The 21256-nt window shown below is 38.2% G+C and overlaps 1 protein-coding gene across 6 annotated transcripts in view; it reads left to right on the top strand.

The window, feature by feature from the left end:
• LOC138707688 (serine-rich adhesin for platelets-like) overlaps positions 1–21256 on the top strand; it is a 554966-nt gene that overhangs the window by 448801 nt on the left and 84909 nt on the right. For all 6 annotated transcript variants that reach the window (XM_069837489.1, XM_069837483.1, XM_069837484.1 and 3 more), the window contains one exon: positions 17488–17729. In XM_069837489.1, coding sequence (XP_069693590.1) covers positions 17488–17729 — 242 coding nt within the window. The remainder of the gene's footprint in view (positions 1–17487; positions 17730–21256) is intronic.

The raw sequence follows: 21256 nt of genomic DNA, 5'->3' as shown, positions 1-21256 counted from the left end.
CTCTACGTGCTGATGCTTTATCCACTAAGCCACACCGGATACCCATCCCGGTGTCGGACAGAATCGTCTCAGTTTAAGTTCCAACTCTTGGGGCCAACTAGTCACTCATAACGAGTGCACCTCAGCACATGTGTGGACTTCAGTCCTACGTTTATAGACATCTATTACGTAGTGCAGAGGGCGGCCACTAGAGGGAACCCAAGAGTTGGAAATTAAACTGAGACGATTCTGTTCGACACCGGGATGGGTATCCGGTGTGGCTTAGTGGATAAAGCATCAGCACGTAGAGCTGAAAACCCGGGTTCAAATCCTGGTGCCGGAGAGAATTTTTCTCCGTTCCATTACTCTTTCATCGTTTATGTACTGTGGTTACGAGACTGAATGATTGTGCATCTTAGTATAGCACAGTAAAGGAAAATACAAATTTCGCATCAGGTCTGTTAGATTGGTAGGTTACTGTATTCTTTAATTGGTTTGTTTGTCTATTATTTGACTGGTTGATCAGTCGGCCGGTCTGTGGAATAGGAAGTAGACAAACTGGCAAAGTATAGGTGAACAAGAAGACCGGAGTCCTACTCATGGTATCTCCCTGTAGTTTCTGTCAGAATCCGAGGGCAAGCGATTGAGATTAGGACTTGACTACAGACTAAAATATAATAAGTGATAATAAGCTTCGGTTTTGGAGCATTGGTTAGGCCTCTAACGGAAATAACCGCCGCCAACTTTATTAATATGCCCGGGCAACAGCGTCGTCCAGTGACGCTATTTGCGTATTGTGTGGAGCGCGCACACGAGATGTATTAGAGAACTATTTTTGTTCATTTGAATCTGTTATTAGAACCGCAAGCAAATAAAAGAAACAAGACATAGGAATGTATAACACAAAGAATCCGTTAGGCATTCAATCGACAAATCCTCTTGAGCAGACATCCAGAACTGATGAGATGTCTGTTCCTATTAAGGCTCTCTTGTTTTGCTGGCTGCATGTTCAGATAACTGCATGGCATCATCAAGATATTATCCTCATATATGAGACACAATGATCATTTTCATAACGATCGCCATCATAATCGCATTATAATTTCCATCATCATGATATAATTCCACCATCGTGTTACATAGGCCTACTATAGTCTCCGTTATCGTGATCAGCATCATAATTTCCACTATCGTGATCGACATCGCAATCTCAACCATCGTGATCGACATCACAATCTCCACCGTCGTGATCGACATCGTTATCTCCAGCATCGCGATCAACATGTTCTCCACTATCGTAATCAACATCGTAATCTCCTCCATCGTGATCAACTTCGTAAACTCAATATTGTCATCAACATAATCACGATCAACAACATAATTTCCAGCATCGTGATCAACATCGTAATCTCCACTATCGTGATTAACATCGTAATATCCATAATCGAGATCAACATAGTATTTTATATAATCGTGATCAATAGTCGTTACTTCAATCATCGTGATCAAATCGTTATCTCCATCATTAAACGACATTATAATCCCAACCATCATCATCACTCCGACCCTCGTCAAGGTGATTAACATTGACATAGATAATATTGAGACACATAAGCCGGAATCGTTACATAATGACACATCGCATAAATTTCCATTGAAACATACCAGTAGGCCTATAAAGGGTGTAATTGATGTCCTGTTATTTCAAGTGTTCTGTCAGTGAGGAAGTGTGTTGTGTCAGTGAAGTGTGTAGTGTCAGTGAAGTCTATTGTGTAAGTGAAGTGTGTTGGTGTCAGTGAAGTGGCTGTGCAAAGTATTTGAACAGTGAAATGGTTAGAAGTGTTAGTGAAATCAGGTAGAATCAGTGCAGTGAGTGAGTTGACAGCGAAATAAGTGTAGTGCCGGAAGGTACTTGTGCAGGTATGAACCTGTCACACTCGTGGGTCTTAGTTCGAACCTAGGGTTAAGATACAAATTAGATTTACTTTAAATGTTATTTTAAGTGACCATGCTTCATTTAATTTAGGATGCCCCTTGTTATTATATTATTATTATTATTATTATTATTAATTATTGTTTTTATTAGTTTTGTATTATTAATTGTCATTATTGATTGTAATTAGTTACCACTGCCACCGGGTATATACCCATTTGCAATGTGAATAAATACATACACATACATATATATGGTGAATCATGAATAACGTGTATATACAGAGTGATTCATGATTAACGTACATTAACTCGAGGAACTAAGGTCTCAGATAGTTGCGTTGAAAACATATCCTATAAACATAGATTCTATTTTCAAAGTTGCAGAATTATAAAAGTTATTTTATATTTATGAGAATAGCACTCTTTGAAACACTTAGGGCCATATTCATAGACATTCTTAGGGCGGGCTTCCTGTGGATGATCAGAGAACTAACGTTTTTCGTATTCATAAACCAGTGTTAGCGATATGATGTGATATGAATCCTATACAAGTAATCATTTGATAGGCGGGTCTTGTTTAGCACGCTCGTAGCGCGGGCTAGCGAATTGTCTATGCATAGCACACTAAAATTCTTCTACGGACCAGTACTTGCCAGTTCTATTGAAGGTCTCCCTAGGTGCAAACGGTCTTGTGGCTTGTGAAGTTGCCACTCATGGTCACGCAAATATTTTCGAATGTCTAGTACGTACACAGATATTTTTCTTTCTATATGGATTTTTTATGAAATGTTGTTGCTGGTGTAGTGGAGTTCCAGAGACGATTTCCAAAATTGTCAGTGTTACTAGATTCTTTTGTAAAGTCGTAATTAATGCAATTAAATGCAGTATGAGTTCATATAATATCACATTAAAGCTTGAACTATATATGAGAAATTGTTATATTGATATTTCCTATGTAAAAATGTAGGTAAATTTCCTAAGTAAAAAGAGAGAAATTTCTTAACTATATAACGTTGATTAATTTCCTTGGTGCATGTGTAAGTAATGTGGATAAATTTAATTTGGTGATATGGGTAAATTTGTCAAGTAAATAAAGGGGATAAATTTGGTGATTGTTTCTTATTAATAAAGTAACAGAGCGGTCTGCTTTAATCAAAAGTGTTGAAGAAACGAGTTGCAGGGATTTGTCTATCTACGCGTTAAATTTACATTTCGCAGAAGTCAGATTTGTCAGTAGCAACAAAACAAGTTTCTGTGGTACAGCATTCGAATCTCCAGTTGAATGTCCTTTCATTTGGCGTGAAGTGAGAACGTCTGCCAACGTTAGTGAGTAAGGTTAGTAAATGTCAGGTGAAATGTGACAGGGCTGTACATAAACAAATTTCCTGGTCACTGTGTATTTAAACAACTTCAAGACGCACATTTGTATTTCAAAATAAGTAGTGCATGCATGCAAACATACGAGTTGAAACAGAACACCACTCAGTCGTGTACAAAACCATGAAGACCCCACCTCAGGTGATCGATGAGGACGAGAGTTTAAATTGATTTAAGTTCTTTCATTTTTCGCTACCGTGATATGAAATCTTTCCTCGAAATTCAGGAAATTCTATAGTCGCGACGCTGGTATTCCCGGCGTGACTCCTCCTCTTTGCTTTCGTCTTAGGAAGTCAAGGCTGTATAAAGTCTAGGTAGGTTGTATCGTTCGCCATTTTTGTTCTTTCGTTGCCCAGCTACCACACGAGGGATCTATTTGCCACACCGTTAAACATTATCATGTCGTAGCTCCTATGATAATAAATCAAACACACTGTATTTGAGCAAATAATTGAGCGGCAATTAACGTCATCGTGTGCTTTCTGCGAACGCCAATGAAAGAGCCAAAATGGCGGGCGATTATATTAAATATTTATCAAGCCTTAGGAAATGCATGACGTCTTCATCAGCGAATCACAACACGCACACGTTTAAATGTAGCCGACCTGCAACGTGATTGGCTGCCGGAAATTAGAGCGACGGAACTATAGAAATCAAATTGATGAATTACGTTTTTTTTTTCTTTTTAAGTTTCCTGCTAGCAAAAGTATGCTCAAGTAAAGTGAGTGTGTCTATTCGAAATATTTTGTACTTATAAATAGGGACCATATTCTGCCCCAGGACGTACGCAGGTAAGGATAGTTGTTCATAGATTATATTGGTGTGACGTTATATTTGACTCGTATCACAGGTACTATCAAGAAACACTTGCATCTTGTTCGTGCTCTAGTTGATGTTCTGTTCATGATTACAAACTTTACCTCGGAGACTACTGAAAATGCATCTACTGATAAAGATTGATATAGGTCATTCGTTATCTCGTGAAACGAAATGCATGAGGGCGTCGTAGCTTGCAGTAAGGATCTTGTGGTGGATGTATGTGAGCTAGTAGAAGCGTAGCGAGGGAGAAAAGGTTCTCAGTCCACTTTCTTCTTTCCCTGACGCCCAGGTAGGCCTAAGTTGCACGAGATAACGAATGGCCTATACTACGATGATCTTTTCTACAATTTAAATTATTTGTTGATTTATTTATTTCATTTATTTGTACCGGTACTGGCAGAGTTAAGACCATAAGGCCTTCTCTTCCACTCAACCACTATAAAAATATATAGCAAATATAAATAACATCAATGCAGAAAACAATGGAAAAAAATAATAATAACAATGACAATGGTAATAATTAGACTTAGTTGAATTGCCACACGCGACATGCAATCAGGTTGCCGATGTACGGTAGTATAGTGGAGGTGAGCGGCCTCCCGGTCTCGTAGTATAAGCAGTTCATGTTAAGAGATGTGACCGGTCCAAATAGATGGAGCAGCTACAGCTAATGCATACCTATGTAAGCACTTGTTTTTGCGTTATTGTGGTTGGAATAGTCGAAGCTTAACATTTGTTCAGTTCAGACAAGATTTCAACCAAACATACTACAATAAGAGTGTTGCTGTTCCAAACAATTGCCCCTGGAATACTCTTACCTCCTCACCCAGTCTTGACACGTTGGGGAATGTGGTTGGATGCTGTTAATTATTATGCAGAGCATTGCAGCAAAATAATGGAGGTAATTGATGAATTGGATAGCACAGACAGTTCTGCTGTTGCAGCTGTAAAATCATTCCTTCTGAACAGCTATTGGAAGATATTCTGTTCATTGATTCTAATTTTAAAATCGTGTCCAAAAGCATCACCCTGTTATAATCGTCTAAACTACAACTCTCACACGCATTTAATATAGTGGATAAAGTATCACAAACCGTTATCCAAAATAACAATTCACTAATTGCAGAAAAAGTTAAATGTAAGTTGAGAAACATTATTGCTAAAAATTCTGCCTTTTCACAATTTCGTATTATAAATGATGTACTATCAGGTCACGACAAGATGTCTGAAGTTGGTGTACTAAAATATAGTGACTTCCCGTTCTTCAAATATGCACCTATTACATCGTGTAATGTTGAACGTACATTTTCCCAATATAAAAAGTGTTTGAGTGACCATCGGAGGAAGTTCACTTTGCAGTCGCTCAAAATGTACGTAACTGTTTACTGCAATGCACATATTCAAGGATGATGTCAGTATATTACATTAAATTTTAAGAGTTAATGTATGTCACTACAAAATAATTGCATATTTACATGTTTAGACATTTCCTACTTCAGTTATCATTCATTATATTTCTTGAATGCAGGATACAGGTTTTATTGTAACCGCAGTATACTGCTCAGTGTTTACATCAGAGGCATACTCTATCCTTCTCACGTCCCCTTCTCATACAGTCTATACCGCGTGCGTAGTAAACCTTACGATTCTCGTGGCAATTCCACGAAGTCTAGTAATAATAGTAAGAGTCCACACCTGTGGAATAACGGTTAGCGCGTCTGGCCGCGAAACCAGGTGACCCGGGTTCGATTCCCGGTCGGGACAAGTTACCTGGTTGAGGTATTTTCCGGGGATTGTCCCTCAACCTAATATAAGCAAATGCTGGGTAACTTTCGGTGTTGGACCCCGGACTCACTTCACCGGCATTATCACCTTCATCTCATTCAGACGCTAAATAACCTAAGATGTTGATAAAGCGTCGTAAAATAAACTACTAAAAATAGTAAGAACAAAATATAGTTATGTTTAGTTACATAAAATTCTAGGAGTTAAACAATTACAATTTGGATCGAAAGAATGATTGACATAACAAAGGAAAATTTATGTATTAAAAATAAATATTCTACAAAAATAATATTTGAAGATAGGTCATATTTTAGATACGAAAATCAGTCTTTCTGACAATCTGCTTTTGAAAGTACTCAATATCTGACAACCCTTTACATTATGCACACTAAAATAAGCTGTTTTCACTATTACACTATCATAAAGAGTGAAGGCTTGCATTGATCAAATATTATTTACACTATTATACACAATTTAGAAAATAAGTGGGCTGTAGCATTATGAAATAATAGTACATTATGCAACGAGCCTATAATGGTAGTAATTAAGACTCGAGGATGTTTATGAAACGAGCGCAAGCGAGTTTTATAATTTTCATACGAACGTCTTAATTACCATTATAGGCAAGTTTCATACGACTTTATGCTCGACCATATTTCTAACTTGAAATTATTCGTAAGTATTCATGTTATTGTTATGCGAGTGCAATAGCCTACCTCATGAATTGTGAGATGTGCGCAGACGCGAAAGTATTGATTTTTTCCAGGAAACGAATGTCGACGATCTTGATATAATCTAGAGAGTAAGATAAACATTAGCCTTGATATAACCTTGAAATTGAATTCGACATTGAAAAACGAGATGACAAATTGAATTTATTTGAATATTATTTACAATTAACGCTAATTATTATAGTAACAGAACATAACCTTTGCGACAGTATTGGATTTCCAGCCTCCGTGATCTTTCGATAGTTGTCTTTCGATTGCATATCCGAGAATAATCGAAAACCTGAACTTTAATGAATAGGTATACTTTAATGACATGCATTAAAGGACTGCTACCAGGTGTATAATTACTACATTTCGGCATAGTCGAGCATAAAATACCTTACATTACAATCCACAACACTGTACATAAGCTTAATAGTGATGATCATCAGACTAAAACAGTTTTGTTACATGCAGTGTTAGGCTAATTGAAATTGACTCAGACGGTTTGCTACAACGAAACAACCCTTGATAATCAAGTTCGAATCTGTGACATGAATACTATGTAGACGAAACATTTTGTTTGTTCCAAGTAGGGAGAGAGAACATTTTGTTTCGAGCAGCCGGAAACAATTTATTTGTCGCAATTTGAGCCTAGCCTAAGCGAAGGCCCACACTTGGAGTATTTAGTGAAGAACTGTTTTCAGAGCTTGTGAGGGGTTATAGTAGGAGGAAGAAGAACAAAGGTTTGCTGATGATATGGCGTTGTTGGCAGAAGAGATGATACAAAGGGATAAGCTAATGAAGAAAATGAAAGCTGTGGGCAATATGAGATGAAGATAAATGCATGCAAGAATACCTTGGTTATCGGAAGGAAACTAAAGAAGGTAAATTTGCGATTTCGAAAAGAGACAGTGGAACAAGTGGACAGCTTCAATTACTTGGGGTGTACTATAAACAGTAACATGAGCAGCTGCCAGGAAGTCAAAAGGAGGATAGCTATGGCAAAGGCAGCTTTTAATAGAAAAAAGAGCATCTTCTGCGGACCTCTGAAAAAAGAACTAAGGAAGACACTAATGAAATACTTTGTGTGGAGTGTAGTGTTGTTTAGCGCAGAAACATGGACATTACGACGAAGTGAATGGGAACGACTGGAAGCATTTGAAATGTGGATATGCAGAAGATTGGAACATGTGAAAAGACAAACAAAATAAGAAATGAATCTGTGCTAGAAAGAGTGGGTGGGAAAAGAATGATGCTAAAACTGATAAGGAAGAGAGAGAGAAATTGGCTAGGTTAGTGGCTAAGAAGAAACTGCCTGCCTACTGAAGGATGCACTGGAAGGAATGAAGAATGGGGGAAGAGTTCGGGGTAGAAGATATTTGATGATAGACAACATTAACATATTTGAATCGTATGCAGGGAGGAAGACGAAAGAATGGAAGACTGGAGAATGCTGGGTTTGCTTTGAAGGACCTGCCCTTGTGTAGAAAGCTATGAAGGAAATACATGAGAATGAGCAGTGATGTAAGTGTGTATGGGTTTGTACCACCCTCCATTACTAATCAATAAAAAAAACATGCATGCAAAATAAATAACTATCAATATGCAAGTAGTGTCTCCGATGATCCTAATGCGGATATTCGTGTGTTCCCACCTACGTATTCCTATCGAACGCAGCCCGGATAGAAACATTATTGGTCTACGATCAGCTGTTTGTCACGCACGATTCACACTACTGCATCAGCTGTATTAAATCGAGAGGTTAAGTTCTATAAAATCTGTTACAAAAAATGATTTGCGTCCGAATAATGTCACTTACCAGGCAAAAGCATGTCATTTATGAATTAACTGTCATTATTTTGCTTTCTCTTTGTAGGAAATATAAGGAGAAAGAAATAGTGTGAACATGCGAAAATGAAAAGTCTATTTCGAGATTTTCGTATAAATATATGAAAGCTGTTCAATAATGGTCTGAACTATTATCATTATTTTTTGTCGCAAAGTTTTGAATGTAAAACTTATTTTTTATGAGATTTTTAATATAACGCCTCATGTATTACGTATATCGTACAGTTTATTTGTGGTTTTATCTTGTGACAGACGATGAAGTTGATACATTATTTAGTTTCACGTACGGAACAATTGAGTTAATGTGTTAAGAACAAATTCCTGTTTTGAAAGGCGTGTAGGAAATCTGTTTTACATTATGCTACTGTTCGTAGGTGGTACAAAACACACAAAGATGGAAAGCAACCACCATCACAAGACGCTGTTCCTGGGGCTCCCTTACGGACGCAAACATTATCATTGCTTCCGCAGTTGTGATCCTGCAAAATCCATTTTGAGATTTCTGCGGAAATTTACTATTAATTTTCAGAGTATTCTTGCTTCCGAAGAAATAGTTTTGAGCATATCGTGTTTTTCTAAAATATTTGTCTCATTTTGTTTATACTCAGTGTTAGTCAATTTATCGGGAAATCATGCAATTGATATATGTAATATTTCCTCAGTGAAGATCGATAGTATTTATTTGAAATAAAAGATTCTCAATGGGGCTGAATTGCAAAAATCCTCAGGCAAGTCTCTTCGTGAATTTATTCCTCATGTTGTAGAATAAAGTGAGACATATTTGGGACGCTGTAGGATCGACGAATATTCAAATAATGTGATCCTAGACGATGACAAGGAAGAAACATGATTACTGCTAAATTGTAAGAATTTTTTTATTCCTGAGTGAAATCTGGACAAGTCCTTAAGAGCACTACTAATGACTTTCAAAATTTTTACAACTTTAACTTTTTGAACTCTTTACTATATGCATTAAAGTGACAAATATGCAAATTATCAGTTAAATCTGACTACTAGCTTCGAAGTTAATTTGATTTTTATTACGGAAATTAGTGATATATAACCAAATGTTCCAGGAACATTACACTTAAATACAGAAAGTTCAATTTGCTTTTCATATAGACCCTGATTCATGGAAAATACACTATGTACCAAAAAGTAATTGGGCACTGTTTTTGCCCCTTTAGAACCTCGTGGTACCACATCGTGTTGCTATAACAGCAGCCACCCTGTCAGGCATGCTCTCCACTAGTTTGTGTAGGATATCCACTGGAATGCGTCGCCATTCATCTTGCAACATAGCACTCAGTTGGACAATGGAAGTTGGCCCCATGTTTCGGCGGGTACTATGCAGTGGTATGCAGACAATAATGTTCACAAGTTGGACTGGTCTGCACAGAGTCCTGATCTCAATCCCAATGAGCACTTTTGGGTCGAATTGGACCGGCGATTGAGATCTCGGGAAATGCGGCCAACTTCCGTTGTCCGACTGAGTGATCTGTTAATGCCCATATTATAATCAGAAAGTTTAAATTTGACAACTAGTATTACATTAGTAGTGAAGGAAAGTATGTCCGGTATTAAACCGGCAAACTCTTCATTTTCCGTTTTCGCACCTCATACACTCGAAGTAAAAATGATCAATACGGAGATGAAAGCTAATGATAATTTCAAACGTGAAGCAAGAACAGCGATAAGAAATAATTGCTGAACAAATGAATGTATATGTATCTTGATGCCAACTATAACTCTAATATACCTCAGGGTGAAATAGGGTTTATTAAATTGGATAATAAAAAAACAAATGAATGTACCACTAATTAAAGGAATGAGCAAATTGGATCACAGATGTCCCGGGATAAGTTGTAACTGTACTTGGAATGTTTGTCTGGAGTAGTGGAGGCAGAAAAGAGGGCACGAGTTATCTTTGGGTACGCACTAGCTCATCGCTGTCGCCGCCCCTGATTCCTTTCCTAATATAATTCTATGAATAATAAGTGTATATTTACTCGTACGTTACCCCTACGAATGAATGGACCACCGGCGTAGCTAAGGCGATAGCGCGTTTGTCTGCTGATCCGAGCTGTGTTCTGGTAATGCTTCTATTACCTAGTTGAGTTTTTTCAAACATTTTTCCCAAATGTAAGGCAAATGTCAGGTAATCCTATGGCGAATCCTCGGTCTCATCTCGTCGTCATAAATTATATCGACACTAAGTAACTGAGTAGTTAAAACAGCCCCGTTAAATAATCGATTAAGAAGACGGGTGATTGTGTTCTAGGGTTGAGTTCCCGTAAAGCAGGGCTGGGCACCGGGAGCGAATCCAAACTCTAAACGGGGACGCTTAATATTCATCTGTCACGGCATCAACGCTGCGCGGTGTTCGGAGGGGAAGAAAGGGGTTGAAGGGAAGTTATATAACTCCCCGTGAGAGAGTAGAATTCGCTCTTGGTGCCCAGCCCTGCCGTAGAGTGAGTGAGCTGCAAGACAACTTCACGTATATAGTGACGTGCGGCTCAGGACAATGTGAACTTGGCTCTGATATCAAACTGCGCATGCGCAGACTTGGTTAATAAAAACCTAAACTAACCAAACCTACCTTTCGTATATGCAAGATGTGTAACCGGAGCACGAAGGTAATTTCTTGATTTGATCTGGAATGTGCACGCGAAAATAAATCCAGATAAGGATCACGCTGGCACTGCATGAGAAGTCTGCGCATGCGCAGTTTGATCTCACAGCCAAGTTCTTCCTGTCGCGAGCCCTCCTGTATAGTGGGGTTCACGCAAAGAGTTTGTAATATTACAAACTCTTTGAGTTCACGTAAGATTATTTCCTAAGAAGCTAATATGGTCGTCTTTCCAATGTTGCCAACTGTTATCAGTCATAACCAATAATAATAATTATTTTTATTTATTTATTTACTTCATTAATTTATTCATTAATTAATTTATTTATTTATTCACTTTTTCATTCATTAAGTCATTTATTCATTCATTAAATAATTCATTCGTCTATTCATCTATGATTGATTGATTGATTAATTGATTTCATTCCTTCCTTCATTCATTCATTCATTCATTCATTCATTCAACATTAAAATGTATTTCGTCTAACAATATGAAATTCTTTGGTTTGATTAAACAGTTTACGACTGAGGATGTGTAAAGCGGAAGACACAGAAGAGAGCTCGTTGATACGTTGTCGCTGTTGAGGCTAAATTCGGATCCTTGGGTGGGAAAAAAAGCTTTATTATACTACAGTAAATTTACATTGCAGAATGTGCGACTAACAACGTAATTTTCCATGCAATTTAGCCTAGTCATTTATGTATTAACCCTACGTATACAAGAGGATTAGACATGCCGCACAGTGGCATTTATAAAGCAGCAAAACATGAAGTTGGTGATAATCTGTTCATCTCATTTAACATGTAAATTCACTTAAATGAACTCCACCTCACGATTTAATTCCGAGGCCTCTCTGACCTACAGAAACGAATATCACTCAACTTCTCCAGGAAACTAGAAACAACTGCTTTATAAATTTTGTAGATAATGTCTTCTAGGAACCTCCCTATGGAATTATTAAACAGCGATTCCAGGTACCATTGAGTTCGAAGAGTAGTGGAAATGTGTCAGATGCAACAACCGTGCATCGAGACAACGCGAAGTTTTAAAATTCTATGTTCTAATACTGTAAAATGTGATGTTCCACTTCTAAATATTAACTGAACTTGTAGACAGCGCCGCAAGGGGGAGGAGGGCTTCGCTGGAATGGTGCCACCCTGAATTAACTCACGAACACACTTCTGACCCATACTTAGTCGTGTCTGTGGCTCAGGTGTTAGCGTGCTGGTCTTCTATTCAGGCGCCCCTGGTTTGATCCCCCGCCAGTTTGTGATGGAATTTGTTGTGGGAAAAGTAGATGTTACGGAGAGTTTTTCTCGGGATACTCCCATTTCCCTATATCAATCCACTAACGCTCTCCATTCCTCATTTCTGTCGTCGATTTGCAAAAGGGGACACGTCCAAAATAACAAAGTGTTGGAAAATCGCAAAAAAAAACCGTAACATACTTAAAAAATTAAAATGTTCATTAATCCTGAATCCACGTGTCCGTAGTGATCTAATTATAAAACAATATAAGAACATTATAATTTAACTTAGTTATAGTTTTTGCGATTTTCGAACACTTTGTAATTTTATACATCTCCCATTTTGCAAATAGATGACAGATTTCATCTCTCATCCGCAATAGTAAAAATAGGCTGGGGTAAAGTCATGGGAGTAGTATGGGTTTTCGATGCCGAAGTGCTTGGGACTTCGGTTCTCTGGCGCTTATGAGGCTACTCGTCCGAGAAACAACCTGGCTTTATCAGGGGCTGAGGCATGATGGCCCATCTGTCAGCGTCGGATTCACGAATGCCACCCAGGCCACCAGTCGATTTTGAACAATCAGTGCATATAAGAGCGCAATAAGGGCCAAACCGTAATTAAGTGTAAGGGACAGTTCGGATCCAGACCTCGAAGAGCCAATCGAAGCCAAACTGAGACCCCTTCTTAACTAAACATGTAAACAATTGAAATTCAGCTGAACTTGTTTCAGAACATACCAACCCAGTTTATTCCGTACTTAAATTACACAGGCCTGCAACGATTTTGGAACAAGGAATATTTTATATCATAAAGAGAAAATCGAATGCTTGTCACATAGTCTACCGATTATGCATAGTTCTCTATTCAACACAAAGTTGAGATTTCGCTATTCCAGTATTAGAATCTCTGCGTGTCCGATTCGTAGCATGGTATATTAAACTGTGTAAACATGTCAAATCATTTCACATGTTTTACCATTGTCTATCTCGTCCACACCTGTGGAGTAACGGTTAGCGCGTCTGGCCGTAAAACCAGGTGGCCCGGGTTTGATTCCGGGGCAAGTTACCTGGTTGAGGTTTTTCCGGGGTTTTCCCTCAACCCAGTATGAGCAAATGCTTAGTAACTTTCGGTGCTGGACCCCGGACTCATTTCACCGGCATTATCACCTTTCTTCTCATTCAGACGCTAAATAACCTAAGCTGTTGATAAAGCGTCGTAAAATAACCTACTAAAAAAACCATTGTCTATCTCTGTTTTTAGGTTGTCATATGTTTCAATTAGCGATAGTTCTTCCCGCGACCCTAACATGTATCCACTTCCGGTCCTCGGATTCCCGTTTATTAAGCAATAATACTGGGTCATCCAATTATCTTCTGACCAGAGCTGCGGCGGGAACTGCCCCAGTCGACAAGGCAACTCCAATGGCCGGACGGAGAAGTGGGCTGGAAGGGTTAACTGGTTTTGACCTAATTCTTATGCGACACAATGTTGTTTGAACAGTGCAAGCAACTACACGTGTACAGTCTGCTTGGAATAAAGGCAAATAATAGTCCTAATTATTCTATTCCACATCTGCTGTTTATTTGCGATTCGTATGACCGTACAAAATCCGTTCGTGCTCTCAGGATATTATTTCAAAGGAATTTCCAGGTGATCGAGTTCCTAGTCGTGATAAGATTCATAAAGTATTTAATAAACTTCGGAAAACGGGAAGTGTTCAAGATAAGCGAAGAAGGCGACGTACAGTGCTCACAGAAGAAACTCTTAATGACATTGGACAACGCTTGGAAAATTCCTTTGAGAAATCTCTTAGCCGTCTTTGTCAGCAAACGGGAATTTCTTTCAGTTCTGTACGGCTACCAAGTTACTTAAGTCAAAACCTTATAAACTTACTGTGGTACAAGAACATAAGCCGGGTGATCCTGTATTTCGGATTAGATTTTGTGAATGGATTTTGAATAAAGTGCATGACGGAAAAATTGATTCAAATTTCATTTTGTTTTCAGACGAAGCGTGGTTTCACGTACGTGGATATGTTAATTCGCAAAATTGTCGATATTGAGTTCCCAAAAAAAAAAAAAAAAAAAAAAAAACTAATCTGCTCCATGAGAACGCCTTCATGGCCAGAAATTAGGAGTGTGGTGCGCTGTTTCCGCCGAGAGAATAATAGGCCCAATTTCTTTTTGAGGAAACATTTAATAGTGATAGATATGTACGGAACATTTTGCAACACTTTTTTGCTGAATTATAATGAAGGATCGTTGGAGCGGAGAAAAATTCTCTCCGGCACCGGGATTCGAAGCCGGGTTTCCAGCTCTATGTGCTGACGCTCTATCCACTAAGCCACACCGGATTACAATTCTTCCTCATATGATAACGCAGAATTCCTGCACGGAAATATCATATGTACTTCTGTACATCACTATAATATGATTTGCGTATATAATCACATGGGGTGCTATTCATAGGCATTTCGCTAGCCCGCGCTACGAGCGTGCTAAACTAGCCCCGGCTATCGACTGGTTACTTGTACAGGATTCATATCATATCATATCGCTAACACTGGTTTATGAATATGAAAAACGTTAGTTCGCTGATCGTCCACCGGAAGTCAGCGCTAAGAATGTCTATGAATACGGCCCTTAGTGATTTAAGACGGCGCTCATTCCGTCGGATCTCAGCCACTTAGTCACTCGTAATGAGTGCATCTCTGCACATCAGTGTGTTGGACGTTGTGCCACTGTCACACATCTGTGACACAGTGCATGAGGGTCGGTCACTAAAGGGAAACTAAGAGGTGAAGCTTAAACTGAGAGGATTCAATCCGGCATCGGAATTGGAATCCGGTGTTGCTTATTAGATAGAGCGTCAGCACGTAGAGCTGAAAACCTGGGTTCGAATCCCGGTGCCGGAGAGAATTTTTCTCCGCTCCACCGATCCTTCATCATATTCTAGGCATGGTTTATTCTTAAGGAAAATTAAGCTGGGAGGACCGTATCTTATATTTAATTCCCCTGAATTTAGAGGGTCGAAGCAAAATTTATTATCCACTTGTTCCCAGCGTGAAAAGAAAATATGCTTGTCGTCGTAATCGTACATCATTCTAGCTTTTGAGTAATGAATTCCATGTCATAGCTGCTCTCCACTAGAAGTGAAATTTCACACTGTCACAATGAGAGTCCAGGAAAAACTTTACTTGACATTTTGAGATTTGTTAGCAAACCATAAGTTAACTAAACAACAAACCAATTGGTTTAGCCTCTTTTGTATAAAATCAACAGTTAATAATATAGTACCTGACCAGTTCTGCGTGCTGTCCACAAGTTGGTAGAAGAGTTAACAGCTTTGCGGTTATTATCTCTGAAAATACGATTACAGATGAGTCCCTCCGCTCGGTTGATATGAATATTATTATGAAATGAAGATACGGTTCTACGATCAAACTTGAAATTAATGTCTAGAAGTAGTTCCGATATTTCGAAGATCAATATTTTGCTTTTCATAGCTACTCCTGCTTTCACACCACGTATTTCGTTATATTACATAAATCCCTATGTAGGATATTATTTCTAGAGAAGTATAGTTGTTTACGAATGTTTCAAACTAAATTAGCGAAATGATTTCCTTGTGGTTGGAGTTTCGACTTTTGATCTGAGGTTTGAAAGTTCAAAGCAAGCTGTAGGCTTATTATTTGTTCCCACGAATACAGGAAGCCACTGTCAATCAATGACTTTTCTTGGACAAAGGTATAGCATGAGAAAATAATATTCAAATGTAGTATTATGAGTTGCGTGAAGATGCAGAGGAATTCAATGCCACAAAGTGCAACTGGCAAAGAAACAACATAAATAACATTTTCATGTTAGGCCTATAGTTTGCGGACGTGAGTAGCATTTCAGTGCCAATAAATTGTCCAATTTCGTAATATTTGTTTATTTTAAAACATGAATAAATATTTCATGGTATCGAAAATCCGACGTAGGTTAAAACTGAATTTTCTGTGGTTGCTGTACTCCAGAGATGTTCCTTTTTTAAATCTCTAAATATAACTGTTGCCTCATTGAAAATGTATATGATAAAATCGTAATGGGACATAATCGTCTACGAAGCACTCTTGATAGTAGTACTATACCACATATAATATTGAATGGGATTATTGTTAAATACAGTGAAACAGTTAAAAATCTTGGCATTTTTATGGATAGCGATCTAAATTGGAACACTCAAGTAACACACATTTGCAAAAAAATATTTTCTCAACTTCACTCCTTGTTCCATATGAAAGAATTTCTACCACTTAGTCTAAAAAAAGAATCTTATTCAGACGCTTGTAATGCCCCATTTTGATTATTGCGATTTCCTTCTAACTAATGTAAGTTCACTCTTAGCTGAGAGACTACGACGTGTTCATAATGTGTGCATACGATTCATCTGCAATACTCGTAAATTTGACCATATCACACCTTCCCTCCAGTTAAGATCTGAAGGAACGAAGAACAATACATTCACTGTCTCTTCTGTTTAGAATCATGCATACTTCTACTCCAAATTATCTGTTATTGCGCTTTCAATTTCTTACAACTCTTCGAAACCGACATCAAGCACTTCTTTCTATCCCTCATCATAGAACGTCTTTATACTCATCTTCCTATACTGTAGAAATATCTCGCCTCTGGAATTCCTTACCTAATGACGTCAGGGACTGCCGGACTTTATCACAATTCAAAATTAAATTGGAAAATTTTGTCTTAGTTAATGTTTTTAGGTATTGCTAGAAGTATTGATTTGTGTTTTTTTTTTCTTTTTTAATCTAGATTAAAATTGCAAGTTTCTTGTTTTGTTAGTTAATTAGTTAGGATACAATTAATTATGATACTTAATCGCTCATTTAAAGTTTGTGTGACTACAACCTGTGTATATTTTTGTGTGGCTTTACTTTGTTTATAGTGTTTTTCTCTCTCTCTTTATTTTTTGTGTAGCTTTATTTTGTATATAGTGTATTTTTCTCTGTTTTTCTATATTATTGTATTTGTATTCCTAGTGTTGTGGAAGAGAAGGCCTGATGGCCTTAACTACACCAGAATAAATAAATAAATAAATAAATAAATAAATAAATAAATAAATAAATAACAGATATAACATTTTATTTTCAGGTAGCGGATATGAGTTATATGACCCCTACTCTGGTAATGTAACAGTAGTAGTAGGTCCTGCACCTCACTACGGGGGCCCCGGAGGGGGTCCACCTGTTCTGGCAGCAGTTCCATGTCAGCCTCTGCCGCTGCAGCCCTTAGAATGGTTCAACCCCGCCTTCCTGCCGTATGTCACTGCGCCTTGTCACAACGGCCTCGCATCCGCCAGGGACAGGAGGAAGCGCAACTCCACGGACTCCCAGGTATTTAAGTTCTCGTGCACATTTCCTGAATCTATAAACCTCCACACATTATTTAAATTTTCTCTGCACTGACGATATTGATGATGAGCTAAAACCAGTGGTGAAATGATGAAAGAGAACGGGAATGCCCCGGTCTGTTTCGCCACTAAAGAATTGTCTCGTGGTTCACCTCGGTGGTTATAATCTTTTCGCTGTAAGAAAAATCCTAATATAAACACTAGCACGTGACTGAAGTAAGGCTTCATTGGCCGCTGTTTGGCGCCATAGATTCTCAGTACGTGTTGCCGCCTACTGTTGTACATTCTGTTCCATGTTAAACATTTCCCGTTACTCGTCAAGTAGGCGTAACCTCACTACTCTGCATTCGTTTGCTTAGGAAACATTTACTTTTATAATTACTGTAATTAAAATTCACTTAATATATACAGTTAAGACTATTTTGTTTTTGTCCGCTTTTGAGAGGGTTTCCACTCTTATGATTAATAACCACACACACCGAGGATGCAGAAGCCATACTTCAGTACCACGTGCTTATGTGAACAACTACGAGCTCAAGTGACGCTGATGCCAGCTTGTTACAGGAACAGACTACCTCGGTATTACTGTTGGTATTCATCCGCGTTCATAGTACATAACAAAATATAAAAGTAACTTTTCTTTTACATAGCGTTATACATATGAGTGAAGTTATATGTTTCATCGTATTTAACGACTAGAATTCAATTTTTTATTTTCAAATAATACAAGATTATGGTTTCCAAATACGAACTATATTTTCCTGCGTCATGTGAGTATTTCGACTGGGATCCAATCACGGGTATGACAGCAACGTGCATATGTTTACATTAGGATTTTTCTTACAGCGAAAACAGTATAGTCTTAAGGCTGGTTCACAATAAACCGGGAACGGAAATGACAACGAGAACGAGAACGGAAATATTGTTAAATTAAACGTAATTAAATGCGAGCATTCACAATTAACTATTGTGAACGCTCACATTTAAATACATTTATTTTAACATTTTTTCTTTCTCGTTCTCGTTGTCGTTTCCGTTTCCGATTTATTGTGAACCAGCCTTTAATTAAGGCTCGGATTTATATGACCTAAAAACTGTGGGAATATGTATGCACTCTTGTCCTATAAATACCAAAATACCGTACTTTCTCGAATACCCCGCGCCCTCGAATAAGCTGCGCACCCCACTTTTGAAAGGCAAAAGGAAACGCAAACTACAAAAATAAAGCTTTCAACAAATGTATTCACAACCACGACAAATAAAAAACAATTAGCCTAAGCACAAATACAGTTCAATTAACAATAAATTTTATCCTGGTACAGGAAGGGGGCCCTTCGTTGGCATATTTTTGTCGAAACTGCGTATTCAGGCTACCATTTCTCCGTTATATATTCGATTAGCTTGGCCTCCTCACTGGGAAATTTAGCTATCTGACTACGAAAGCTCTCCTGTTTCCATTGTTGTCTAGTAAAGTTCCTTCTTTTCCTACAGTCTCTGATACAGCTTTCACTTACATCAAATTTATGAGCTGTAGCACTTTTAAGTATTTCGTTTATTCGCGAATTCCTGATAATAATGAGAACTTACATAAGTGACTAGTATTCAAATTAACAGTGGCGTGTTTGCATCAACATGTAAGTACACGTCGGTGTATGAGAGTTTCGGACACTGCTCCCGCAAAAGTTATAGGGTATGTTCGAACGTGAACAAGGTTGAGGGGTTAGAAACAAAGGGATGCAAGTGACAATTCTAGTAACATGAGTTAAGTGCATCCAGGGCAAGCTAAAACATCTAAAATTTTAGTGGTAGAGGGATATATCTTTTAAACACACCACAAATTAAAATTTAAGTTAAAAATTTCACTGAATTTAAGAAATCTTAAATACTTTCAATCCCATTTTCTTAAGAGTAACTCAAGTGCACTTACATCACTTTGCTTCTGACTCCCTCAATTAATATTGGAGGATTTCGGTAAGTCTTGGGTTGTCCGTCGTGGTTATTATGGAAATACAGCCGCAGAGACGTTGAAAATATTAATTCCTTTCACCACATCTTATCTACGTATATGAAAAGGTATTTCGTCTATGGTAGGCCTACTATCGAAAATTAAGTACAGTAACGTCTGTTATCGCTTGAAAAAAAGATTTCCGGTTATAATATGAACCCACATTCCTCCTTCAGATCAATAAACAGTGGAGCGGCGGCATGAGAAAAGTGCAACACGGGTTTTTATATTTCATTTATTACAAACTGAGAGACATCAAATGAGTTTCAAAGTGAAAATGTTTGTTTTATAACACAAAACAAATACCGTGCAGTGATTCATGTCTAAATATCGCCTACAATACCGTTTGCTTGTTTTTTTTCCTGTATAGATAAGTTACTGGGCATCAAATGGACCTTTAATTTCAAGCAACTTGCCTACCTGCAGGAGTTAGCACTTTACAATGACTTGGAAAGAAAGAAAGCTTCAACGAATATTCATTGTCTATATCAAACTGCCCCAAATGTTCTGCCCTACCACACCACGATGTTTTATTTTTACAAATTTTTGGAACACAAACACAGTTACCAGCCACCAAAAGGGCCTTTCATATCAAGCACTTTGCCTACCCACAGGGGTTAACACTTTTACAATGACGTGCCGTCAAGTGAGGTGAGTTCGGACAGTACTGTTATTCTCTCTTTCATGACAGTCAGTTGACACTACAGCGTGAGTTTATGACTCCCACACTTAACAGAACCTTAACAGATACTGCAAGTGACACGTGCTTCCTGTTTACACTGATTGGTTTTGTTTGGAAAACTTAATTCGGCCCTTTTAAATTTTACAATGTAATAGCTGGGATTTTTACAATGCGGATACTTTCATAGTTGCAGACTGAGGGATATATAAGAAAAGATTTGGTTGTGCATTTTGCAGTTTGTGAAAGTGTTCAGAAAGCCACAGTTCAGTTTGCATTATTAAGTGTTTATCAGTATCCTTGTACTGTCCACATTTCACGAGAAGATCCGAGCAAGGAATGCGAGTTGTTTCCCCACTCTTATAACCTATCCCCGACACGGAACCTTCTGGCCACTGACTAAAGGTTGACGCTCACTGGCACGAACCGACCGGAACGGAACGAACCGGAAATATTCTGCGAGAGACGTATGCATGTATTTTAAACGGTAAACGCTCACTTTTCCGAACGGAAGCAACCGGCTGCCGGTCCTGACGGACAGGGTTCTCGCGACACGACCCTAGCGGAATTTCCGATGACAATCGGCTGCATTCGTATGTCTTCGCTGGTCTTCGGAGAAAAGTGTGTTGGCTGTTCTCAGTACTTTCCCACTCAACATGTGCTGGTGCGTTGTCCAGACAGATTATTCTTAAAATGGGTGATGAAAAGTTAATTTTAACAGTGCTAATCGCGCTTCTGTGCTGATTGGCCTTCGAAATGTGATGTTTCCCTTCGTTATTTGAGATGCTAATAACAGATGAAATTTTAAACATTTTTCTTCGCTCAT

This window comes from Periplaneta americana, chromosome 10, assembly GCF_040183065.1.
Source record: "Periplaneta americana isolate PAMFEO1 chromosome 10, P.americana_PAMFEO1_priV1, whole genome shotgun sequence".
In the NCBI taxonomy this organism is placed as follows: Eukaryota; Metazoa; Arthropoda; class Insecta; order Blattodea; family Blattidae; genus Periplaneta; species Periplaneta americana.
Note: the sequence above shows the minus strand (reverse complement) of the source record. Positions and strands in the feature narration are given on the sequence as shown.